The sequence below is a fragment of the Crocodylus porosus genome, unplaced genomic scaffold (assembly GCF_001723895.1).
Source record: "Crocodylus porosus isolate Cpor-Errol unplaced genomic scaffold, CroPor_comp1, whole genome shotgun sequence".
Lineage (NCBI taxonomy): Eukaryota > Metazoa > Chordata > Crocodylia > Crocodylidae > Crocodylus > Crocodylus porosus.
The window spans coordinates 6,930,744-6,957,199 of NW_017728912.1; the positions used below are offsets into that span (position 1 = coordinate 6,930,744).

General features: G+C 41.7%; 1 protein-coding gene across 1 annotated transcript in view; it reads left to right on the forward strand.

The window, feature by feature from the left end:
• The window catches only part of KIAA1109 (KIAA1109 ortholog), a 242,219-nt gene that overhangs the window by 208,634 nt on the left and 7,129 nt on the right, over positions 1 to 26,456 (forward strand). The window contains exons 68-80 of the mRNA XM_019533955.1: positions 2,531 to 2,692; positions 2,986 to 3,125; positions 4,211 to 4,412; positions 5,624 to 5,827; positions 6,599 to 6,778; positions 9,858 to 9,995; positions 11,149 to 11,406; positions 14,010 to 14,160; positions 15,363 to 15,520; positions 16,560 to 16,752; positions 17,407 to 17,624; positions 23,320 to 23,571; positions 24,095 to 24,298. Coding sequence (XP_019389500.1) covers positions 2,531 to 2,692; positions 2,986 to 3,125; positions 4,211 to 4,412; positions 5,624 to 5,827; positions 6,599 to 6,778; positions 9,858 to 9,995; positions 11,149 to 11,406; positions 14,010 to 14,160; positions 15,363 to 15,520; positions 16,560 to 16,752; positions 17,407 to 17,624; positions 23,320 to 23,571; positions 24,095 to 24,298 — 2,460 coding nt within the window. The remainder of the gene's footprint in view (positions 1 to 2,530; positions 2,693 to 2,985; positions 3,126 to 4,210; positions 4,413 to 5,623; positions 5,828 to 6,598; positions 6,779 to 9,857; positions 9,996 to 11,148; positions 11,407 to 14,009; positions 14,161 to 15,362; positions 15,521 to 16,559; positions 16,753 to 17,406; positions 17,625 to 23,319; positions 23,572 to 24,094; positions 24,299 to 26,456) is intronic.

The window sequence follows — 26,456 nt, forward strand, 5'->3', positions numbered from 1 at the left end:
CACCATCAGGTTCTCGTCCACCCATTGCTGAGCCTGTCCAGGGCAGCCTGGATCACCTGCCTATCCTCAGGTGTGGATGCTTTGTCCCAAAGTTTGGTGTCGTCAGCAAACTTAGCCAGTCCGCTTCTGACTCCAACGTCCATACCATTAATGAAGATGTTGAACAATATGGGTCCAAGGACAGAGCCTTGGGGGACCCCAATGGTCACAGGACACCATGATGATTGACTTCCACCACTTACTACCCTCTGCGTTTGACCATGGAGCCAATTTCCCAGCCAGCGGATCATGGTGGACCCAAGGCCACAATTGGCCAGTTTTGCCAAGAGGTGATCGTGGGATACCAGATCGAAGGCTTTTTTGAAGTCAGGATATATGACATCAATGTCTTCTCCCTTGTCCACGTGATAGGTCACCTGGTGGTAGAAGGAAATGAGATTGGTCAAGCAAGACCTACCCGCAACAAATCCATGCTGGCTATCCCTTAGGATGTTGGCATCAGCCAGTCCATTAAGGATGGCCTCTTTTTAATAAACTTTTTAAAGGTCTTCCCCAGGATAGAAGTGAGACTGATAGTTAGCCAGATCCATTTTCCTCCCTTTCTTGAAGATGGGCACCACATTGGCCTTCTTCCAGTCTTCAGGCACTACACCAGAGCGCCAGGAGTTTTCAGAGATCCATGCCAGGGGCTGGGCTATGACGCTCGCCAGCTCCTTGAGTACCTTGAGGTATAGATTGTCAGGGCCAGCTGACTTGAAGGTATCCAGCTTCTCAAGGTGTTCCTTCACGAGGCAGGGGATCTCCCTCACCCGGATCACCCTGTCCCATAGTGGGCATAGGCGTCCCATGGGACTGATGAAAGACAGATGCAAAGTACCTATTTAATAGGTTGGCTCTTTCCTGGGTGTCAGTTGCCAGTTGCCCCATCTGGTTCAGCAGGGGTCCAGTGTTGCCCTTGCTTTTCCTCCGGGTCCCCACATATCTGAAAAAGGACTTTTTGTTGTCCTTGATGCTTGAAGCTAGTTGGAGTTCAGTTGCAGCCTTGGCTTTCCTGGTTTGCTCCCTGCAGGAGAGACCCAGTGCAGAATAATCCTCCTTGGAGGTGAATCCCATCCTCCATCCTTTCTTATCCTCAGGAGGTCTGCTAGATCCCTGGAAAGCCAGGGGGGCTGGTGCGCCCTTTTGCTGCCTTTCCTCCGAGATGGAATAGACTTAGCTTGTGCATTGAGGATTTCTCCCTTGAGGAGCAACCACTCTTCTTGAACTCCCCTCTCCCTGGGGTTGTGGTCCCTTAGAGCCTCACTGACAAGCCTCCTGAGCTTGTCAAAGTCAGCTTTTCTGAAGTCAAGGACTTCTGTGTTGCTGACTGACTTGCCAGCTTTATGGTGGATGGTGATGTTGATCAGCTTGTGGTCGCTGTCACCCAGCTTCCCATTGATCACTAGGTCACCGATTAGGTCATCCCCAGGAGCCAGTACCAGGTTAAGCAGCACTTTACCTCTCATTGGCCCATAGACTTCTTGAGTCAGGTAGAGGTCATCCACGCATGAGAGGAAGCTTTGCAACCACTCGGATTTTGCTGAGTGATCCTCCCACAAGATGTCTGGGTAATTGAAGTCACCCATGACAACCATCGCCATGCGGCCTCGGCCAGTTCCCAGGCAAACTCCTGGTCAAGCTCTTGACTTTGGGTGGAAGGTCTGTAGTAGACTCCCACTGTTGTGTCCCCTGTGCCATGTTCCCCACAGATTTTAACCCAGAGGGTCTCCAGTCACCCACCCTGGTCGCCAATATCAGCTTGCAGGGATGCATAGCTTTCCTTAATGTAGAAAGCTACACCCCCACCCCTTTTATCTACATGATCCCTCCTGTACAGGGTATAGCCATCTATACCCATGGTCCAGTCACGGGTGGAGTCCCACCAGGTCTCCGTTATCCCTATGACATCATAATTATCTTCTTATTTCATATAAATGTATGCTTCAGGTACCTCCAAGCTTGGATATTATCAACTGCTGATAGGATATCCTGTTTCAAAATTATGATTTTATTACTTGGGTGATATAGGTTTTGCTTTTAACCTTTAAACGATTGGGGATTTTTCTCAATTGAAAGCAATATTTTCTTTCTCCCAAAACTGCATCAAAGTTTTCAAGTCACTTTAATTTTCCTTTTTAACTGTATGGAAAACTATAGGCATCAGGTACATTGTGGCAACTTTTCTTTTGTCTTTTAGAAAAGTTTTGTATTGCTGACTTCAATGACTGTATTAAGTCCAGAGCTGGGCGTGTAAGAAAAGAATTGAAACCAAGAATAAGTAGACAAAATGTTACTTTCTGAAATGTATTCTATATCTTATTCACACACATTTCTTAATGAAACCCATATGCTTTTTTCTTTCTAGCTGATTTTCTTAGTGGCTTTTTTCTGATGCAAGTTATTTTGTCTAACTGTTTTGAAATATCTCTACCTTATACTTGCATCCAGCGAAATTTAATTCCACTAGACAAATTTGTTCTAAATGTTGCAGCCAAAGGGAAGGGAAGTGGTGGAGTAAAGACTGCTAAACTGTATGCATGGGTTGCACTCCAGTCCTTGCCTGAAGAAATGGTGATTAGCCCCTGCCTACTGGACTTCCTAGAGAAGGCTCTTGAAACCATTCCTATTACACCAATAGAAAGGAACTACACAGGTAACATGGGCTTACTGCTTTTTTCATATATTCTATTATGTAACTTGTTGGCTTTTTAAATTCTAATGGTATCAAACAAGTATTCCCTTTTTTAAATACCACTTTAATGGTATTTAAAACAAGTATTTGTTTTAAATAATGGTATTTAAAATTGTATTTAAAACAAGTATTCCCTTGTATTAATGGTATTAATGGTAATTTTTTAATGGTATTTATTAGTTATATTGATGGTATATAAAACAAGTAGTCCCTTTTAAATACCACTTTAATGAGTTCTTTCTACTTTTTTAAAGCTGTTAGCTCTCAGGATGATGATATAGGACAGTTTGATATGCAAGATCCCATGGAAGAATCCACAACCTCGTTAGTGTCATCATCAACATCGGCATACTCATCATTTCCTGTAGATGTGGTAGTTTATGTGCGAGTTCAGGTGAGATTGTAATAGAATATACACTATGTCATGCAATGCTAATAGCATTCTTTAAAAACGCATGCATTTAAAAATTGCTTCTAAACTTGATGCTTTAGAGACCCATTTTGAGATCTGCTGCTAGATTAACAAGAGTGGGAATTTACTTAACTAGAATTAAAAAATAATTGGCTCCAGCAACTGGAATTCAAAAGAAATGAAGAATTTTGAGAAGCCCCAGGGGCTCTTGAAAATTTTAATTAATCACTGCTTTCCTTATTGACAGTGAGATTTGCTCTGTTGTGCTGCTGTCAAGCCCTTACAATTTTACACTTTTCTGACCTCCTTGTCTTCCCTAGAGAGAAATTCTTATTCTCATCTTATTCAGAAAATATTAGTTAATGAGGCTCTACATCCAGCATGTGTATGAACTGATAAGTTTTTTTCTTTTATATTGCAAAAAGTATTTCTTCAAAAGCCAGCTTCAAGTGCATTAAAAAATTGAGCCATATAAATACAAATGGTATCTTCCACAAGAATCCTAGTCTCTTGCGTAAACACAAAAGGCAAGTGTTTCCCATTTAAAGTTTAAGATTTGGATCCAGAAGTTGTTGTGGGCTGTTGGACATCAAAAACTTAGACATGTCTGATCACCCTTGACTTCCTTATAAATTAGGATTAAGAAGGCAAGTATACCTTTGGGAAGGCCAAACCTTTGACACGGATCAAGGGATATACTTGGCTATAGCTAATTATTAATGTAATTTGCTTCACTGTAGTACTGCTATTCATGTAGGAAGCTGCTCTTAATCCAAATCTCTGGATTAATTGAAGTGAACTGGGTTTCACATCCTAATTCTGGGAAGTTTGTGATTATATCAGAGCTGCTCAAGTTTTCAGGCTTCCATGACTGCCATCTGTCTTTTCTTGGTAACAAACCTTTTGGTTTAGAAAATCCCTGAACTGAACATAAACTCTATAGATGGTGAAGCAGAAGCTTTTTATTAAAATTAGCCATAGTTATTCTTTGAACTCGGGCTCAGAATGATGTTTTTAGTGTTTTGTGTTTGTTTTTAGAATCTTTTCTCTTTTCTTTTGTGGCTTAGCCTTCACAGATCAAGTTCAGCTGCTTACCAGTATCAAGAGTAGAATGCATGCTGAAGTTGCCTTCCTTAGACCTTGTGTTTTCTTCAAACCGAGGAGAATTGGAGACCTTAGGCACAACGTATCCCACAGAAAATGTGTCAGTTGGTGGATGTACTTCACAAAGTGGATCAAAGAGCTCAGTTAATAAAACTGGGATTCCAGGTGAAGTATTCATTTACCATATTTGCTCACATATCACATGCTCCCAGGTAAAATGTGCCCCTTGTTTTGGAAGGCAGAAGGTAGGAAAAAAGAATTTTTCCAGAGACATGACTGACTGTTGTACAGTAAGTCTTCCAGACAACATAGAGTATCCAGAAAGTATGGTATTCTAGAGACATTGGTGAGGCAGAGGAGCGTCCTGGTATGGCAGAACAGCAACTAGAGTAGGTCTGAAACCCATTCAAGGGCAGCAGTAAGCAGTAACACCCCAATTTTGAGAGCTGAAAGAGTTCATATGGTATGTGAATTAACATGACATTTCATAGGCTAGGGACAGATATTACACACAAACCAGTTTAAGTGATCAGAAACTGGTTTAAACCTGTAACAGAATGGATGTTCATTGCACATAAACCAGTTTGAAAATGTCTGAAACTGGTTTGAAATAAATGTGGTTGAATATAGTATCAGACTTAACTGATTTGGGTCAAACTGGTTTATGCAATGTCTATTCCAGATCCCTTTCTGGTTTAAGTTAAACCAGACTTCTCCAGCATCCTGGCATGCTCCCTGGGCTAGGTTCTGTGCTCCACAAAAGAGCTGGTGCCTCCCCTCTGCTCCCTGGCTGGAGCTCCAGCAGAGACTGCAGACATCTGCCTGGCTTCCCCCTGCTCCCCCAACCCCTCACCACTCCCTGCTAAGCAGGGATTTCCCCCTCCCCTCTGCCTTACACAGACACCTCTCAGCATTAGCTAGTATACCACATGTTGGTTATGGTCTGTGCTGTGGCAGATAGGACTGTGTCCACTTAGTTCAAGCTCTTCTTAAATAACTTAGCCCTAATGGAGAGAGACTTTGTTTTTTGATGGGGTGATAAATGGTGATAACAGAGCTGATAAATGCTCTGTTATCAACAAGGGGGGGAAACCCCTCCCTAATCTGTGTCCTGCTGGGGCCTGGCCATGCTTCCTCTCAGCTCAGTGATATGGAAGGGAAGGGGGAGGGCTTCTAGCCTGAGCCACTGCAGGCATGTGCCTGCATTTCTGGGATGTTTGTGCAGTTACAAACTGGTTCAGCCTAGCCAGGTTAGACTAACCTGCAAAGATTGAATCAATTCAGGCTCAGGCTTATTGAATGTCTGTCCCTAGCCATATTGACAATGTTTTTGCACCAAAACTGTTTCAACTTGTGATGCTTTGGATTTACTCTAGGTTCATCACCTGGGCTAGGGAGCCCTCTTGGCAGAACCCGACATAGCAGTAGTCAATCTGATTTGACTAGTTCTAGCAGCAGTTCATCAGGCCTGAGCTTCACAGCCTGCATGTCTGATTTCTCCCTCTATGTATTTCATCCATATGGAGCAGGGAAGCAAAAATCTGCTGTTACTGGTCTTACTCCTGGATCGGGAGCTTTAGGTACAGAATATTTTATTTTTAAAAATTAACAGGAGCAAAATTTGCTAAGTTTTCACAAAGGTTTAAGATTTGAAAAGGCTGCAAAAAGTTAAGCTTGTGTGTGTGTGCGCGTGCACTTTGCAGGTTTATGTATCTGTCTGTCCATGAACCTGCAGATGGCAAATGCATATGGTTTTATGAAAAAAAAAAAAAAAAAAAAAAAGGGGTCTTTTTCTGCTAGGAATTTTGGGTTGGACTTTTAACACCTGAATGAGCGTTTTAATGTTTTAACACATTTCAAAGAGGCACATAAATATTGGCATTTTGTTTGTTTTTTTAATTTTATTACTTTGTTATATTCTAGTAGCTAAAGCAATGATTATGAGTTTTGGTTGGCCCTGGGAAGATCTAGAAATCATCTTGATCATGTGTTTGTAAAATCAACTTTATACTTACACCATAGAAACCACTGAAAACATTTGTAAACATACCACACATGCGTGTGTGTGTGTATAATACCAGGAACTGGTATAGAGAATAGAAGGGGCTAATTGTTGCCCTGAAGAATGGTTACTATACACAAATTGCTATTAAATGTATTCTGTTAAGAAACTGAAAACTGTGTTAATTGTAACTTGGAGTAATGAACAATATTTGCCTTATCTTCCAAATGTTGGTCATTACTCTAAGTCTCCAAGCAAAATTTTTTTCCTACTTCAGTTGCACCTAAAAAGATTTTTCCATTTACGTGTTAATTTGAGAAGTTCATTGGAGCTTTTCTCCTTTTTGTAGGTAACGTAGATGAGGAACCTACTTCAGTCACTGGCCGGAAGGATTCATTGAGCATTAATCTCGAGTTTGTGAAAGTAAGCTTGTCCAGAATAAGACGTTCAGGTGGTGCTTCATTTTTTGAGAGTCCCTCTGCAAGCAAAACAACAAGCAAAATGGATACCACGTTAATAAATATATCTGGTATTTATTGGCCATCTTGTCATTCTACCTACATAAATGTTGTGCCAGTGATGAGCTCCATGCTGCTTCATCAATTTTGTATAGGTGTTATTTGAAAGCAAATGATGTGCTATACAATAAGATTTTATTCTTGTAGTGAATGAGTTCCCAAGACACGTTGGAGTCTTATTACATTCTGGTGATCACAAATGTCTGTTTGTAGGTTTACATTTTCCTTTCTGCTAGAGACCCATTTAATTTCTAATGGAATGTTTGTTCTAAGATGGTTCTTTGACATCACTCTGCATGGATTTTACAGATCATGATTGGGGGGGCGGGGGGATGTGGATTCAGCTTGAAGGAATCTGAATCTGGCCCATAATCAGAGAATAAAGAGAATTGTTGTTCAATTTCACCAAAGGCAAGTTAAAAATCATGATATTTATAAGGTTTTGAGCTGGAAATATCAATTCATTTGTATTTGCTCAGATAGTTCAAACATTTTTCAATTGTAGTTTTAATGCCAACAATTTTTCACAGCACCATTATTACCAACAAAAGTTATGTCATTGTTAAACTTAGTACATACATATTATGTAATATTAACTTTAGGGTATATTTTAGTACAGTCCAAACCAGCATGAACTGTAATTTGTCAATAGCTGGCAAGTTATCAATCGTCTTCAACTATGTGTCTGTGGGCTCCATTCTAGATATGTTTCACGCACGTAAAAGTGGCATCTTTGAATATCAGCGTCTACTGAATTTTGTGTACACCACAACAAGGACAGGAGACAGACTGGCTATTATTTTTCATGGGAATGAGATAGAATGAGCAATATCAGCCTGCTCCCCTTTAGTGAAGTCTGCTCCAGTAACAAATTCCATAGCTAATTAAAGATTAACACTCTTCAAATTTTCTTTTTTATTTGCTTTTAATCAATAAAAACACACCTTTTGATTACAAGGGAAGGATTAACCATCCAGGACAGATCCAGCCTCTACTCAGTCTTAGTCAGCCAGTGCCCCTGCCATCTGGCACACAACACAAGGTCAGGGTAGGCAAAAAATCTGAAACATCAGGCAGAGATCCATCCTCAAAGTTATCATTGGTATCAACCTGATACTTGGTACCACTTTTTCACAAAAGCAAAAGAAATTAGAACCCTGGGAAATATACAGCTCCTAGCGCCAGTCATTCTTGTCCCAGAAGTTGCAAACCATTATTGTTCAGGGAACAGAATTCTAAGCCAGTTTATGCAAATAGAGGTAAATTAAACCAGCTCAGAACCAGTTCACGTTGTTTCTATACCTAAAACACCCTCCAGAAACTAGTAACTTCCAAATACTATTGACAACAGGTACAAGCATTGACTTCAGAATGTAAATGGAATCCTTAATAATACTGATCACTATAGTGCTGGAGGAAGTAACTATATCCCAGCACTTCCCTCAGCTCCAGTGCCTATTTCTGAAGTTGTTTTTCTATGGTGCTGATTTTCACAGATACTCATTCTTGTCCTTCAGAACATACCTTCTCTTCTCAGATGAGCTCAAGAGGATTCTCCTTGCGGACTAGAGACATGCATTTTGTATCCCCAGATTCTCTCCCTTAGACGCAGAAATGGCCCTCTCAGTGTCATAGAGCACCTCCAAAATATAAGGGAATTGGTCTCAAAAAGGCATGACTTTTCATACATATTCTAGAACTTCAATAAACTGTTCTTACCTGATTTACAGAATTCTGCCATGTATATTCTCATGGACAACACATCTGCAACGTACCATGTAGGCAAATAAGAAAGTGCCTTCTATGATAGTCTTGGCAGGAGGTGATTGTGTTTTAGACATAGTGTGAACAACATGGGGAGACTGCAAGAATAGCTCTTCATCATCTAGGAATTGGCAACAACCTAGCAGACTTTCTAAACAGACAATTCATTACAATGCATTAATACTCTCTGAAAAGTTTTCTCTGAAAAGTTTGCTCATTACACCAGTGTTTCACCTGTGACAACCCATTTTAGTTTTACTTGCAAAAAGAGACTCTTCAAAATGTCCAACTTTTTGTTCCAAGTGAGACGTAAGTCTGGGTCTTTTCAAAATACCATTTTTTTTATACCTTGGGATCCAAGTCTCATTTCCACTGGTACCATTGATTCCCAGAATGATATGCAAATCAGACAGGAAACAGCCACAATGACCCTGATAGCTCTGTATTTCTTAGGACCGTTCTGGATAACATTGCTCCTTGAGATGTCTGTTAATCCTTTGAGACAATTCCACAGAATTAAGAACAGATGCTTCATCTAGGCATTAAGGTCATTACTTCTAGCAACCTGGAAGATAACTGATGCCACTGACAGACTATTACCTTCAAGTCTTTCCACAAAATGGAAAACTCTCTATAAGGAAGACTTATTTTGTTTTAGAATTGGTGGCTCAAAGCAGCCTCGATCCCTTGAGGTTGCTTTATCCCAAAAGTCTTTGACTGAATTCTCTATTTGAAATATTTTGGACTGTCTTCCATTAGTCACCTGGCAGTGATTGCCTAAACCAGTGGTCTTCATGGTTCATTTGTGTGGCCCCCTAAAACATTTTGAATGGAGCTGTAGACCCCTTTTGAATTGTAAGTGTGAGTATTCACATACTTTTGATTGCTCATAATCATTTTTCATGGACCCCTTAGACATGATCAGCAGAACCTCAGGGGTCTTGGACCACATGTTGAAAACCACTGGCCTAGACAATCATGCCACCCACTCATGTCAGGCTTGAGGAAATATGCAGGCTGGTCATGGTCCAATGAACATTTCATTTAAAATATTTCAGTCTTACCTGTTTGAGACACATGTACACTTAAATGGAGCCACACACTTAGGATAGATAATCTTGAAGAAACATATGTTTAACTATAAAATAAATCACCATTCTTTGGTCTAGTATTAAGTACAGTGCTGTTTTGTCCATATGATATGATGTATGTCCATATTGGGTATAAATAGCTGAAAGCTTTTGAAGGGTAAATTCTCAAACAATTAGGTTTAGTTATCAAAATCTCTTGATAAAATTTTTTTTTTTTTTTTTTTTTTTAAATCAGCGGTCTGTGATATAGGATCTGCTTCTTTTAAGTATGACATGCGACGACTTAGTGAGATTCTAGCCTTCCCAAGAGCTTGGTACAGGAGAAGTATAGCCAGGCGCCTTTTTCTAGGGGATCAAACTATAAATATGCCAGGTAAGATCCACTTACTTTTCCAAATACATTCTGTAAAGTGAATAAAAGCAATAATTGTGTAACCTATTCTTTGCACACACTTGGGTATAGGTGAATAAAGAAAGCAGCAGAAGCTAAATGATACTATACCCCTTGTGTAACCAGCCTTGCCACAGGGCAGCTCTGATGCCTCCTGTTGGTCATGTGGCCCCTGTCTAGCTCAGGCCCAGCTGCAGCCCCCTTCTGATCACTCACCCACCACACCTTGCTTTTACTGAAGATTATAAAAGGAGGCTGCCTGTGGGCTCTGCATGAGCCTGAGCCTGTATTGGGTCTCTCCTGGGTCCCCACAGTCACAGCCTTGCACCCCCCAGCTAGCAGGCCCTCTCAGCCTATCTGTTGGGCATCTGTCACCTTAAGGGCTCCTTGTGTGGCTCTGTACCTTCCCTACACCATGCCCCAAGCCTTGCATATGTTCTCTCTTGGTGATGTTGTTTCTTTATACAGCCTCTTTGGACCTTCAGGCCCTCCTGGTCCCTTACCCAGCCCAGGCTCCCAAACTATTAGTCCCACATGCAGCCCCTTCTCCAGGTTCACAGACCCTCTGTGGGTTCAAAATAAAACAAAGGCCACTTACCTGTAAAACCCTGACTTCCTCTGCCCAGGAGGTTTGTCTCTGCTCCCAGGCCTGCAGGGTTGTTGATATCAACTTCAGTCCCTTCAGGAGCCCTGCTGCTTGGAGCTCCTCACCTTGTGGCTGCCAGGGACAGGCTGCCTGACTGGGTATAGCTCCAGCCCAAGCCCTCTTCCAGTCATGCGAGCCTTTCATTAGCTCCCTGTCCCACTGGCAAGCAGCCTCACAGGCTGCTAGCTCCTTTAAAGAAGCAAACATACCCCAGTGCCCCATGCACCTTGTCCTGGCAGACCTTTTTAATATCTAGGAATTTGTTTTCCTGAATTAAATTCATAAAACATCAAAAATGTATCAAAGTGTGAAAATCGGATCAGTTTTTTTTTATTTTTTTAAAAATGCATAGATAGCATGAAATCTGCTGCAAAGAAAGAAAAATACCAAATATCAACCAATATGTATGAGTAAGTTCAGTGTTGCATGTCATTAACCAAAATCAAAATAAAGTTATGCAGCATTATGGCCACTGTTCTTTTCCAGTAGCATCTGGTCCTGGAACACCAGATTCCATTGAAGGGGTAAGCCAGCATCTTTCTCCTGAATCATCGCGTAAAGCATACTGTAGAACTTGGGAGCAGCCTTCCCAGTCTGCTTCATTTACGCATATGGCACAGTCACCCAATGTTTTCAATGAGCACAATGCAAACAACAGCATGTCACCTGGGACAGCATCTCACAGTTTAAAATCTCCAGCTGCTACAAGATCCAGGAGTGTATCTGATTCTTCAGTTCCCCAGAGGGGTGAGTGGAGGATTACTTAAAAATAAGTAAATAAATAAATGTTTCATGGCGATCCCTAGAGTAGTTTATAAATATATCACTGAAAAGAGCTCATCATAGCAAAGTCATTCAGAATGATGGAATGACTTTGAAGTTCTAAGTTTTCATTCTGGTCTTGCACTTGAACAGCTCTTAAATCAGAGGTGGGCAATTATTTCAGCTGGAGGGCCACTGAATGACTTTTGGTGACTTGTTGAGGACTGTAAAGGTAGCCCTGCCCTTTGATGGGTGCCTTGCCCCCTGATCGCCATCTTGGGACTGGAAGTTCCACCCCTAGCCCCTAACCTTTTGCCATCGGAAGTCTTACATCTTCTCCCTTCCCTCTCCCCTTCCCCCATCCCCCTGAAGTATTCCTTTGTGGGGGGGGAGTGCCATCTTGGAACCAGGAAAAAAAACAAAACTAATAATATACTAAAAATCAAACATCTATTATAACATATTTTAATTTTATTTCAACAAATATTTTTGTCCTGATTTACCTGTTTGTATTATGTATATAGAGGTGATTGCATAATAGCTCAAAATAAAACCTTACTCTTGTATATTGGTGGGAAGGGGTTTGAGAGGGTTGTGAAGGGATGTGGATGAGGAAGTGGGATTTGTGGGGTGGTGTGGGTGTGGCGTGTGTGGGTGGATGTGCCCACCTCCCTCCCCCCGGCTCTGCAGCAGGGGGCCACATGTGGAGGCACAGAGCTGGCCTGGTCCGATAGCATTCAGCTTCTGGCTGGTGGCATGGTGATCACCCATGGTCCCTGTTCTCATCCCCCAATTTCTCCCAGCAAGAGTCCCTGAGACCCTTATTACTTGAATTTCCACTTGATGGAGGGAGGGGTGGGGAAGAGCTACCGAGTCTCCAGGCAGAAGCCTCTTCTGGGCAGAAGTTTCCAGTCTTCAGAAGCCTCTGGAGGCTGGGGTTGGGGTTGGTTGCTTTGCAACCAGAGCCTAAATTGTTGCTGCATCTGGCACTTCCTGGTGGCTTTCAGACAGGTAGCCACGGGCCAGTAATATTTTCTTTTAGACAGGCCCCATGGGCTGTATAGAATGGCCTGGTGGGCCGGATCTGGCCCATGGGCCATATTTTGCCGCCCCTGCTTTAGATGGAAATAAAACTCAATAAAGTGGTTCTGAAATTTTGAACATGAAATTCAAAGGTGGGGAAATTGGCAGCCTATATAAAAACTGGGACCTAAAAACAATCTGGTAAGGTGACAAGTGTCCTCAGCTCCTTCTGAAATTTTTTGCAGTATCATATCTTAAGGCCATTTTTTCTCACTGTATTAGTGTCTTCTCTTTGTAACAGGACTATTCCCGTAGCACTCAGATCAAAACCTAACAAGTCTATCTACTCTATTTAAAAAAAAAAAAAAAAAAAAATGTTATGGAATTTCTTGTGCTGGAGAAAAAGGTATGTGGCTGGAGTAAGAGAAGTTTTATCTTGTACTGCAACTTCACTTCATCTACAATGAAGCTTTCTCTGTCTCGTGACAGAGGAGCTGTAACAGGGTGGAAGCAGCTTCTAGCTCCCTGGCCCTGGTGCAGCTACCCTCCAGCAGGGTAACACATACAACTGTTGTTTCTCCCAACCCTGCCCCACTCCTCAGCTGCAGTGTGAAGACAGCTTCTACTGGGAATGGAGCTGTGCTGGGGCTGGGGATCTGGAATCTGCTTCCATGCTGCTCATGCTTCTCCCCACACCCACTCCCCAGCCCAGCCCTGGTGCAGCTCCCTTGCAGCTGTGTTCACACTGCAACCTTGGGGAGGGGAACAGCAGGGAAAAGTGACAGTGACATGGGCACAGTTTCCAGCTTCTCTCCAAGTGGAAGGTATGCCCACACGGTAGTCCTGGGGAGGGGCTGGAGTAAGGAGAAGCAGCCGCAGTGCAGGCACAGCTCCCAGCTCCTTGCTGCTTGGCATGAGCACAGTCACAGGCAAAGCCCTGTGGCTCTTCAGGCAAGATCCAGTGACTCCATGGGCTGGATCCGGCCTGCTGACTGTACGTTGCTGACCCCTGGTATAAGCAGTTCATACAGGGAGTGTGAAAAAGAAAAGGATCTATGGCTACATAGTAATTCATTTGTAATGTGTAAGTGTTTTCATACATGTCTCTCTCTCAGAACTATTTTTTCAGCAATGGGTAATGGTAGGAGGTGAATACTGTTTCTTTTGTAGAAACTTGAATTCCTATTTTTAATTTTTTTGTTTGTTTTTACATAAGTACTATGTTCTAATCTTTTTCATGTAACTGGCAAATAAGATTTGGTAGTTGATGTGTAAAATGCATGTCTAATAAATATTTTAAGATCTTGTGTAGAAGAGTAAAGATTAAACAAATATTTTAATGATAGTATTGATAGAAAAGTAAAGGAGTCCATTTTCATGATAGTTAAGGCCACACAGAAAACTTAACATTTTTAATTTTTTTGTTTTTCTTTTGTAGTGCCCTTTGAATATAGTGGCAATCTGTCTTCTGTTAGGATCTTTCAGTGTTATAAACTTACTGTTGAATCTAAACATTTTCCAAATAGAAGGCAACTTTTTTGAGTTTTGACTTCCTGTCTTTTTAGATACTCTGTCAAAAACTTCAACTCCATTTAATAAATCTAATAAAGCTGGAAGTCAGCAAGGTGCTCCGTGGGAAACGCTGGTTGTATTTGCTATGAATTTGAAACAACTAAATGTCCAAATGAATATGAGCAATGTAATGGGCAACACAACGTAAGTCTAAAAAAAAAAAAAAATCAGGCTTTTAGTTGTTTGTTGATGTTTGAACATATAAAATATTGCTGGAAAATCTAATCAATCTTTGTTCCTTCAAGTCATTCAAAGCTTGTGGTCGTCTAGGTTGGGGTATTCTACCCCTGTCAAGCCCCTTGGACCTTAGTACTACCATCCAGCCATGGTCTGTGGGGAGCGCCATGAGCTTTGGCCCTGTGCGCTATATTGGGTGTGCAGGGCCTGATCCAGCTCATAGAACAGTCCTGTGCTGTTCATCTTACCTATAGGAGCATTGCTGTTGTAGGCGATTTGAATTTTTAACAGCTTCAGAATCCTGCCCATTTTAAGAGATCCTAAAAACTACTATCATAATATATTGCATATTATACTTATGATTAATTTATCCATTTAAAAGGAAACTTGCTATAAATGATGGTATCTGCTTGGGGCTACGTTCAGGACTTGGGATCTTGTATGAAATGACACCCTCAACAGTGTAGTTGACTTCTAGAAGAGACATTTTTCTCTGTGCTTTGCAGGCTGGTGACCACAGGGTCATTGTAGCAGGAACAGCCTCTAAATTGTCAGAATAAGCCACGTTCTAAGACCACAATACCATTCCAAGAGGCGCAAAGCTCCATAAAGGTCATTTTTATATTGAATGGGTTTATGTTCACAGCTCCTGTATCTTCCCTGTTCACCAGGAAGAGAATGTAGGGAAAGGAAGAAATATTTCACTAGAGCCCAAATTTTGAGAGGGGAGAGAAGGAGGAAGGAAGGAAGAGAGAGTGTGAAGCTCTCTTTTAGGTTCTCCAAAGTTAACTTACCGCAGAATTTAATACATCCATGATTTTGTTCTTGGCATGTTCCTGAACTGAAACACTCCAAGGCTGAAAGCTTAAGCTCTGAAATATCTACCTCTTTGAGAAAAGCATGTATAATTGAAACTGAAACGTAACATCCAGCAGCTTGTCCACAAACTTTTTCTGATTCTTCTGAAACTATTTTTCTCACGGTTTTCTCTTTCAAAGAACTTTTTCTTTCTTGGCCCCCCAGAATATGCAGTAAAATAAGTGTGTATCTGACCTAATGATAAATCATTTGTATTAATTATTCTTTATAGTGGTATTTTAAAAAGTGTGTATTGAAAGCATTCATATACGTGTATATATGTGCATATTTTTCCCCATCTCTTCTTTCAGTTGGACCACCAGTGGTTTGAAAAGCCAAGGTCGTTTATCTGTTGGCAGTAACAGAGATCGTGAAATTAGCATGTCTGTGGGTCTGGGAAGATCACAGTTGGACTCCAGAGGTGGTGTGGTTGGGGGTACCATAGATGTTAACGCCTTGGAGATGGTGGGTAAGTTGGAAAGATGGTCGATATTTGTTTGCTATACAACGTTCATTTAAATTATACCAATTCAGGGTATAATACTATACAAGTATATCACTAAAGATTTTACATAATCATAGAGTCATAGAAAAATTAGGGTTGGAAGGGGCCTCAGTAGGTCATTTGGTCCAAGTTGCAGGACCATCCCCAACTGTATCATCCCATCCAAGGCTTTGTCTAGCCAGGTCTTAAAAACTTTCAAGGAAGGAGACTTCACAACCTCTCGGTAGCCTGTTCCAGTGCTTTACTACTGTCCTAGTGAGAGAGCTGTTTCCTCATACCTAGCCTAAACTTCCCCTGCTGTAACCTGAGACCATTGCTCCTTGTTCCGTCATCTGCTACTAGTGAGAAAAGTCCAGCTCCATCCTCTTTGGAACCACCCTTCAGGTAGTTTTAGGCTGCTATTAAATCCCCTTTGTCTTCTCTTCTCTAGACTAAATAAGCTCAGTTCCTTCAGCCGTTCCTCATATGTCATGTGCCTTAGCCCTCTAACCATTTCTGTTAATGTGAGAAGCTGAAGGCAGGTGTACAAGACAAAAAAAATTCTCCTGTCTAAATGTAATTTTAATGACACAACCAGATTTGGCATACATTTTGGTTTCCTACCTGTACCTCTTGTTCACCGGGCAGGGCATGGTGGAGTGTGTAGAGGAGTCTATGTACAAGCTCTGAATTCTAGGGCTTGTTCTTTGTGTTAGGACTGCTCTGAATCTACACTGCCTGTCTGCATTCCTTTACTGGCAATCCATCAGGTAGTAACTGGAAGACTGTGATAGCACTCTGACTCCCCTAAAACTCCCAGAGTATGCTGATCCTGGAGGCTGGCTGGTGTAGGAACTGAGTATGTCATCCCATCTCCAGTAAGAGGACTCCCAAGCATTTAGGAGGGAGATCTGGTGGCTTTCCAGCCTCTCTACACCACCAGAGAGTCGAAAGGTTTCCCAGGCACTACAAAGTCTGGTCTTTTTAACACACTTTTGTCTGTTGTTAAATTCTTCTGTTTTAGCTCATATTTCTGAACATCCAAACCAGCAACCCAGTCACAAAATTCAGATTACTATGGGTTCTACTGAAGCACGTGTTGACTACATGGGATCCAGTATCCTTATGGGAATCTTCAGTAATGCTGATCTTAAGCTCCAGGATGAGTGGAAAGTTAATTTATATAACAATATAGATTCAAGTATCTCTGATAAAAGGTAAAACTTCTTTCTGGGTTTTTTGGGGTTTTTTATGCCGAGTAATATCTAATTTTGTCTATTCATGTTCTCCAAAAGGGAAAAGGAGCCTAAGGCCACATCCAGACATTGCGTGAATGTTTGGTTCCCGAAGGACGAGTGGCATGCCTTGCACCACTGCTAGTTGTCCCTGGGGAATGTCTGTGCTACATATGCTTTGGCACATGGCAGGTTACCTTGGGGCAGTAGAGGAGGCTGGGGCCAGCACTGCACTGGTGCCAGCAGCCTTACCTGGGGTTCTGGGGGCCTCCTAGGGCTGAAACAGTGTTGATTCTGCTGCACAAAACCTGGCTGGCAGCCGCAGCAAAGCACCAGGCAGCCTGGCCCAGCTCTGCTTTTCAGTGGCACACGCTACCCATGTGTGCACTGCTCAGCTCTTTTTCTCTGTAGGGTTTTTTTTTTTTTTTTGACCCCTGGGTATCCAGGGGTCAAAAAACCCCCTCTGCACTGCTCCCTTGCAGTGGTTTAAAAGTAAATTTTTCATAAGAGATTTGTTAGGTTCTACCTGGTAATGACAACAAAAAATGCACATTAAGAAAACAAAATGTACCTGTTTGTACTGACTGAAATAAGCTGAATTAGTTCTGCTTGTTCTTTTTTATATATATATTCTAGTGAGATATTTGTCCATGGAGATTTGAAGTGGGATATTTTCCAAGTGATGATTTCAAGATCAACCACCCCAGACCTGATAAAAATAGGAATGAAACTCCAAGAGTTCTTTACCCAGCAGTTTGATACCAGCAAGCGAGCTCTATCTACCTGGGGGCCTGTTCCTTATCTTCCTCCTAAGACAGTACCTAACAATACAGAAAGAAGTTCACATGAGCAATGTATGTATTAAAACAGTTTAATTAAATATCATCTTTCTTCCTACAGATATGTATGCTTATCAGTAACTTTACCCATGTGAAGATGAAAATGGATAAAAATTTTTTTGTTGAGTTTTCTAGCTGAGAAATTAATCATCTTCCCAAATAAAAGTTTTGCATCTTAAACCATGCTGATATGGTTTTTGTTTTTTTGTTTTTTCAACATTCATTTTTAATATTCTTATTTTATGCATGGGTTTTCTCTCGCTTTGTTCTCACTCCTCCCCCTTTTCCAGACGGGGAAAAATGGGAACGTATGATGTCTCAAGATAGATCGGTTTACTATTAGGGCTGTCAAACAATTAAAAAATTTGATTGCAATCAGTTGTGTGATTTAAAAAAATTAGTTGTAATTAATTGCAATTTTTAAATCCGCAGCTAAAAACTCAAAATTATGTGCAGAAAAACTCAGTTATGCAAAATTATGCAGGTACTTTGTGGGGTGGGTATGGAGGGGAATTTGAAGGTGTGGGGGGCTGTGGGTATGTGTGTGTGTGGGGGGGAGGGGTTTGGAGCCCAGAGACAGGGAGTTCCCGCATACCCTGGTAGGATATGGGGTACTGTGGGTCAGGAGTAAGGGGCAGCAGCAGGGCTGATGGGGCTGTGGCTTGGGAATGCGGGACAGACAAACAGACACACCACCCAGCAGGTGCCCATGGGGGCACATCAAGACCCCCACAGTGAGGGAGTGTGGCAGAGTCAGGGGCAGGGGCTGGGGTGAATGGGGCCCTGGGGCTAGGACGGGTTGTGGGACAGAGCTGCGGGAGGGGCTTCCACCTCTGCACACACCCTGGGGATGGAATGCGGGGGCATGTGCCCCCCAGATTTGTGCATGGGGAAGAGGTGGGCTGCTGCTGCAGGCTGGGGCTCTGTGCCCCACTGCCTTTGCCTTGGGAGCTGTGCCCTGGCTGTACCGTGTCCCCTGCCTGCCTGGCTGTGGGAGGCACAGCATGGGGTCGTGCGGCTCCCAGGGCAACAGCAGCAGGGCACAGAGTCCCAGCCTGCAGTGGCAACCTGCCTCTGTCCCATGCACAAATCCAGGGGGCATGTGCCCCCCATGCCTCCCCTGGGATGTGCATAGCAGCGGGAGCAGCCCCCATGCCCATGGATGAGAGCCGCCTGTGACTGTCCCACGACTTGGCCTGGCCCTGGCCCCAGGGGCCCACTTGCCTCTGCCCTAGCCCCACTTCATCCCTCACCATGGGGCCCTCGATTTGCACCCTTCCATACCCCTTACCCTTCACAGATTTGTCTGCTGCACACTGTTCTGCACTTTGCCAGGCTGTGTTCGTGGCTGCCTGCAGGCTACATGTCTGTGTGCGCCCCTTGCACACTGCAGCAGCAACCCATAGTGTACACCTGGGCTGCCTTGTGGTCCTCTGCACTGCCACCGTTGCCTCATGGGGTGGCCCAAATGCGGTGGCGGCGGTAGCAAAGCAGAGCCCAAGTGCGCACTCAAAAACCACATGCTTGATTAATGCCTTAAAAAAATTAACTTGAACAGCAATTGACACAACTGCAATTAATTCACAGTCCTATTTAATATGGAATTATTTCAATATATCTTTTTCTAGTAATAGTATAAAAAAATACCATACGAAAGGAAAATATTTGGTGTTTTTTCATAAACTGTATTTTACAAACAGTTCTACTTGTTAGAAAAGCTGAAAGTTAATAACCAATAGGATCTGGTGTTTAGAAGTAGTTGGTACATTGATGCACCTGTCATGCCTTAGGTAAACAGACCAGAGAACATTTCATGTTACTTTTAGTATTCATCTTCTGATCACCATTTCTACTGACTGGAATTCTGAATATTTGTTTAAGCAGCAGTCTCTTTAGCCAACAATTATTCTTAGTTTATGTTTAACAGTTGTTAAAAAACAAGATGTTGAGCAGGGGGGGAAACGAGATACAGTTATTTAAAACAAAAAAGTGTGGCGTGGTATATAATGTTCAGATACCTTATTTCAAATCTAATTAAACATCTCCAGTGGTGAATGTTCTATTCAGTAATTTTGATGGCCAAGCTTGTTGGTCAGAATAGGTACACTTTATTTTGGTGTTCTATGACTTAAACCACAAGAAACCTGTGGTTTGCATGTTTATTGCTGCATGGTACAGAAAAGCTCCCTTCATGCTTACATTCTGGATCTCATTGCTGCCCTTCTGTACCGTCCTATTTCTCCAATATAACTGGTCTATGTTAATTTTGTTTACTACTGCTACTATTTTAGAAGTGTATCCTCCTCTTCACATTCGTATTACAATCTGTTTTGACAGTTTGTACCTCTAGGGTCCTGTGGTATTTAGCCTTTTTTTTTGATTAACCTTTGTTGCTATTTGTATTTCCTATATCTCGTGACATCAGACAGGTGTTAGAATTTACAATAGTTGATTTCTGTAGAAATATGACATAAAACTTGTTTTTTTGACATGATGCCTGTCCTTGCAGCCATTGCCATGGTGACTAGCAATGGCCACTTCTGGTGCCATTTATCTTAACATAAGAAGTGCCCTATTGGGTCAGTCCATCAAGCCCAAAACCAGATAATCCTTATGAGGTGTCTGACTGTAGCTTAGTTTTTTTGTGAAGACTGAGACAAAGTAGCTGTTGACCTCTTTGCATCTTCTGTTAGGAGTCCCCCCTGGCTAGTTAACAGCGGACTTACATCATCCCTGGTCTGTCATTTCTGGCCAAAATACTTAGAGAACCTCCTTAACTTCCTTTGCTAGATGCAGCTTGTTCTTTATCTTTGCCTTCCTGATTTTGCCCCTGCAGGTTCTTGCTATTTCCTGGTACACATCATTGGTGACCTGCCCATTCTTCCATTGCCTGTAGGCTTTCCTTTTGCATTCGAGGCATTTTAGAAGCTCCTTGTGCAGCCATATTGATCTCTTGCCATTATCCTTCTGCTTCCATCATGTCAGGACAGATTCTTTTTGGCCTTCCAATACTGTGCATTTTAGAAGCTCCCAGTCCTGTTGGGCCCCTTTATCCTTCAGTATATTCTCCCATTACACCTTGCCTATTCACTCCTTGAGTCAGATCAAATCCACCTTTTTGAAATTTAGTAGCATCCTAATTTTGCTGACCTCATGCTTTCCCTGTCTCCGAATCTGGAATTCTATCATTTTGTCATCACTTTCCTCCCACCTTTCACATCCTCTGCCAGTTCATTCCTGTTGGTCAGGACAAGACCTGAGACAGACGATCCCCTAGTTGTATCCTCTGCTTTCTGAAACAGAATAACTCCACACAAGTTAGGAACTGGCTTGACAATTTGTTTGGCTGCATTGTTCTTCCAACATATGTCCAGAAAACTGATGTCTCCCCATCAGTACCATCTCTCATGGATAAATTTGTCACCTGCTTGAAGAGTGCTTAGGCCCAACTACATGGGTGACAGAAGATAATATTATGCACATTATACAAATCCATGGTGCACCCATATACTGAATACTGTGTGCAATTCTGGTCTGCATCTCAAAAAGGATGTAGTAGAATTATAAAAGGTACAAAGAAGGACAACCAAAATGATCAGGAGTATGGAACAGGTGCCGTACCAAGAAAGACTAAATTTATAATATAGGTCTAATAAAATCATGAAGCATGTGGAGCAAGTGAACAGCAAACTGTTATTCACCAAGTCCCAGAATACTAGAACTAGAGGGCACCCCCTGAAATTAGGAGACAGGTTTAAAACTAACAAGACAAAATATTTTTTTAACTTACGGAATTCACTGCTACAAAAGTTAGTAGAGGCAGATAGCACGGCCAGGTTCAAAAAGAGACTAGATCAATTCACAGATAATAGCTCTACTAATAGCTGTTAGAACAACTGGAGATGTTTCCTCTGGCATCTCTAAACCAACAATGGTGGATGCCAAGAATGGTAATGGACCACTCTAAATCTATCCAGTTCAATGCTCTCCCTGTCTACAGGGGTTTGCCCTAGGTTAGGTGCTGTTCAGCATGTTTGTTAATGATATGGATGCTGGCATAGAAAGCTTATTGAGCAAGTCTACAGACAACACAAAACTGGGAAGGATTGCAGACGCACTGGAGGATGTGAGCACAGTCCAGAAGGATCGTGACAGATTGGAAAAATTGCTAGAGCCAACAGGATGAAGTTCAATATGGAGAAATGCAAGGTGCCACACCTCAAGAAGAAAAATTGAAAATGAATATAAAATGGATGACATCTGGCTGGATGGCAGCACTCTGGAAAAGGACTTGGGAGTCCTGGTAGATCACAGACTTATATTGAGTCTGAAGTGTGGTGAAACTGCACACAAGGCGAACCTGGTTTTGGGATGCATCAATAGAAGCATTAGGTGCAAGACACAGGAAGTGAAAATTCCTTCCTGTTGGTTAGGCCTCATCTGGAGTGTTATGTGCAGTTCTGGCTCCACATGTTAAAAAGGATGTGGAGAAGTTAGAGAGGGTCTGGGGTGGGCAGCAAAGATGTTAAAGGACTTGGGAAGCAAGTCATATAAGGAAAGTTTTTCTCTTTTGCTACAGAGAGGAGGGAATGGGCCAATGGCATTAAATTGCAGCAAAGTACATTTAGATTGGATGTCTGGAAAAACTTCTGCACCATTAGAATAGTGAGGTAGTAGAATTAGACTGCCTAGGGAAGTGGGGACTCTGTCACTGGAGGTGTTTAAGAAGAGGTTCGACAGCCACTAGTCAGGGATGATCTAGATGTAGCTATGACTCTGTACTACTAAGGGTATTTCCCAGGCTTCTGGGCTTAGTTGATACCCCCTGCCTTATCCCGCCCCTTTCTGCTACATGCGTCTGACTGTTTTCAAGCCTCCTTTGGAGGCATTGGGGTGTTGGCTATAGTCAAGGCTTGGGATTTTTATTGGGGTGTGCTAGTGCTCCTGCTGGGACCAAAGCTAAAGGTTCCTAGCTAGAGGGTCTTGCACCTCTGCTCAGGATCAGACCAGTCACCATATTTGGGGGCAGGAAGGAATTTTACCCCATGGTCAGACTGGTCAGCAGACAGTAGGGGGAGTTCTGCTTTCCTCTGTAGTGAGGAGCATGGCCCTCTGCCAGGATCTCTTGAACATATATTGACAACATTTCATAGAAGCAGAACATTGGCTGACATGGTTCCTCTACTTACCTCTGGCAGATAAGGTTATTAGGTCTGTGTGGCGTCAGGGTTGATGGCATTTGTATGCAGAATTGAGATTATTGATTTTATAGGCTGTTTTTGTTATGGATGATCCTGCCTTAGGCAGGGAGGTTAGACTACATCAGTGTTTCTCAACCCATGGGTCAGGACCCAAGTGGGTGGCAAGAATATACAAAAGCGTCATGAACAAACTTTAAAAATGATTTCTCCTTTAAAGGAGGAAAACACAGGAAGCTGTGGGTTTTCCCTTGCAGGCTGGCAGAGTTACAGCCTGCAAGGGGCTGCTTGTGGTCCCCCATACCCTCCACACACCCATGCCCACACATTGTGGGGCTGGAGCCTGGGGGCAGTGGGTTGGGAGTGAGAGGTATTGAGTTGGGGCTGGCCATCAATGTTTATAAATAGGTCCTGGTACAAAAAAGGTTGAGAACCACTGGACTAGATGACCTCTGGCAGTCCCTTCTAGCCCTGAGTCTCTCTGATTCAGTGACTTTATTTTTTTCCTCTAGTGCTGGATGCAGCGCATCATCGCCACTGGCCAGGAGTTTTGAAGGTAGTTTCAGGTTGTCATATATCCTTATTTCAAATTCCTTTACCAGAAGATGGAATGCAGTTTGGAGGATCAATGAGCTTGCATGGAAATCACATGACACTAGCATGCTTCCATGGACCTAATTTCCGATCAAAATCTTGGGCACTGTTTCACCTTGAAGAGCCCAACATTGCATTCTGGACAGAAGCACAAAAAATTTGGGAAGATGGTAAGTAAAGCATTTATTCATCCTGTACTTTAGGATTCTTTTTTTAAAACATAATTGGCGTTGGCTTACTAAGCATATGTAGAGCTGTTTTTATATTTTGAATCAATTTTCTTCTTTTCCCTCAAAATGTGTTGTTTATTTGGGACAGAAGCAATATGAACCTGTCATTGGTATATAAAGGAAAACACCTAATTGAACGATCTAATACATCCTTGGCAAATGTACAACATAGTTGCTTGCAGTGGTAGCAGACTGGACCTGAAGGTCCCAGGTGACATTTTCAAATGTCATGCTCCTACCTTGTTTAGTTGAAGCCAACATATTGCAAAAGTAGAAAGTTAAACTTGTTGCATTAATAATTGTTTCTGTCTGCATTGCTGCTGAGGATTTGACTTCTTCTGTCACTCACAAGCTTTACTTCACTGGTTTGCTAGAAGTATTTCTGATTTGTACTTGTGCATCTGAGAGGAGAATCTAACTTTTGTAACATTCAGAATGTGTGTGTGTGTTCTAATTGTAACAGGTTCTAGTGAGCATTCTACGTATGTTGTACAAACCCTGGATTTTCATTTGGGTCACAATACAATGGTCACCAAGCCCTGTGGAGCCCTAGAAAGTCCGATGGCAACAATTACAAAGATAACAAGGCGTCGTCATGAAAATCCACCACATGGGGTTGCAAGTGTGAAAGAGTGGTTCAATTATGTTACAGCTACAAGGAATGAAGGTAAGATTTCATGTTCATTTATTCACATCCATAATTTCTGTTCTGATTGCCAATCTCTGCAGGGTGTGTTGAACTAAAGCTGTTGAAATTAAAAAGGGAAAGCAAGTTGACTAAAATAAATAGGTATTTTGTTTCTCTCTGAGGCTAGTAGTATTTACAGAATGTAATTCAACAGTGTATTGACTACTTGGAGACGTTACTCACTTGAAGTCAGTATATTGTATCTGTTACAATCATTTCCATTAGTTTTGTTCCTCATTTCTCTGTATTTTATTTTATCTGGCTTTTTTTTTAAAATTGCCCAAATATAGTATTGCAATGTGATGCTGTAATTAATTGCATTAAAATAAATGATAGATATGTCAAACTGTCTTTGACTTGAAAACCTTGTATGCTAACCTTAACTACTTAGGAGGCACAGAGGATGTATGGTGACAAGTTGACATACAGGAAGGTATTTGCATTCCAAATCTCTCTCTTTTTGTAACACTCAACAAGATATTCTTTTATGCTTACTTGCAATCTGGAGCTAACTTTTAAAGTTTCAGAAAATTTTGCCATTTTTAGTTAGTTGTAACATGGATTAAAAGGCACATCATGATTATTATAAAATCTAGAGAACATAGGGCTGTAATTTATCATTACTGCATGAATAGAAATGTAATTGAAATGGATTTCGTGCAAAACATCTGCAGGTTGTAGGACATACTAAAAGATGTATATCTTCTTTTTTATCAAAGAAATTCAGTTGTGACAAATTATGGATGTGTAAAAATACTGTACTGATATTGTGAAGTGTATTTCTTCCTTCTAAATGATGCGACAGGATGTGGTGGTCAAAAAGCTTGCAGGTACAGATACTGGGAAGATCATATCTATCTAGTCTGTTCCTGTATGTAGACTTGTTACCATACATCCTGCGTGCCTCCCAAGTATTTAAAAATACAAACAAATGTAACACCTGAAAAACCCCCAAACTTATGTTTGTGTGTTGGATGTTTTAATGGCCAAGTATCAGTCTGGAGAAAGAAAGAAAGAAATGATCATGAGTCAACATTTTTCCTGCAACAGTAGCCTTCTTTTACCTTTTTTTAACTTGTCAGATGTTGAAGAACTTATACCATTTTAAAGGTGAAATCATGATATATTCGAATAGTGTTGCATGTGCCTGCTACAGGATAGTTATCCTTTATTTTAGTTGCATCTTAAGGCAGCAGCACTTTTTTCCTCTCTTTGTACATGGCCTAGCTGACACAGATGCAAATGATGATTTACCTAGCCATTCAGGTCAGGCAGTTAGACAACCAGATGTGTTGCTAGCCACATCACTACCTTGTATGCTGTTGGCTACAGAAACTGTTATGCCTTAATCTCACTACTCCAATGGGCCTATTGGCTTAGGTGGATCTTACTTATGCCATAAGTCCTGGTGTTAACTTGGGTCTCTAAGCTTCTATAGTAAAAATAAGTGAATTCTGAAAAGCTGAATAAACTGAGTACAGTTTTGGCAGTAATCGTTGTTTCAAATGATTCCATTCATTTCATGCATTTGGTTGAAATATTTACTTATGTTGGAATGCTACTGATTGGGGGCAGGGAGGGGGACATGGACATTTCCCTAAAATTTTGTTAGATGGGCCTGCTGATTTTTTTGGGGAGCAAAGTGCTCTGAAACAATGTTATACTGTACTCGTCTCCTTATAATATATCAATGAAAGTGTGTGTGTGTGTATATACACAGATATACACATGTATATGGGCAGGGTGTACGCAGACATGCACATACTTTCATTGATATATTTTAAGGAGACCAGAACAGTTGTTCAGTTGTTTCAGAACACTTTGCTCCCAAAATTAGCAGGGCTATCTATATAGATCCTTTCATTTCCATTTGCTGTACTCTGTATGGTTCACATTGTTCAAAAGTGATTTTAAAATGTTAACTCACACAAAACTTGCATAAATAGTAAGATGAATGGTGAGAGGATCATACGGAACCTGAATATGGATAATGAAAACATATAGTGATGCTAGAATGAGCTTTGTAGATGCTGTTTTCTCGTACTTAGAATAAGGATGCATGAGCTGTTAAGCTGGGCTTTAAGCACATTGCTGTACTACTGTTTGGAAAACGTAATGCAAAAGAAGAGCATAAAAC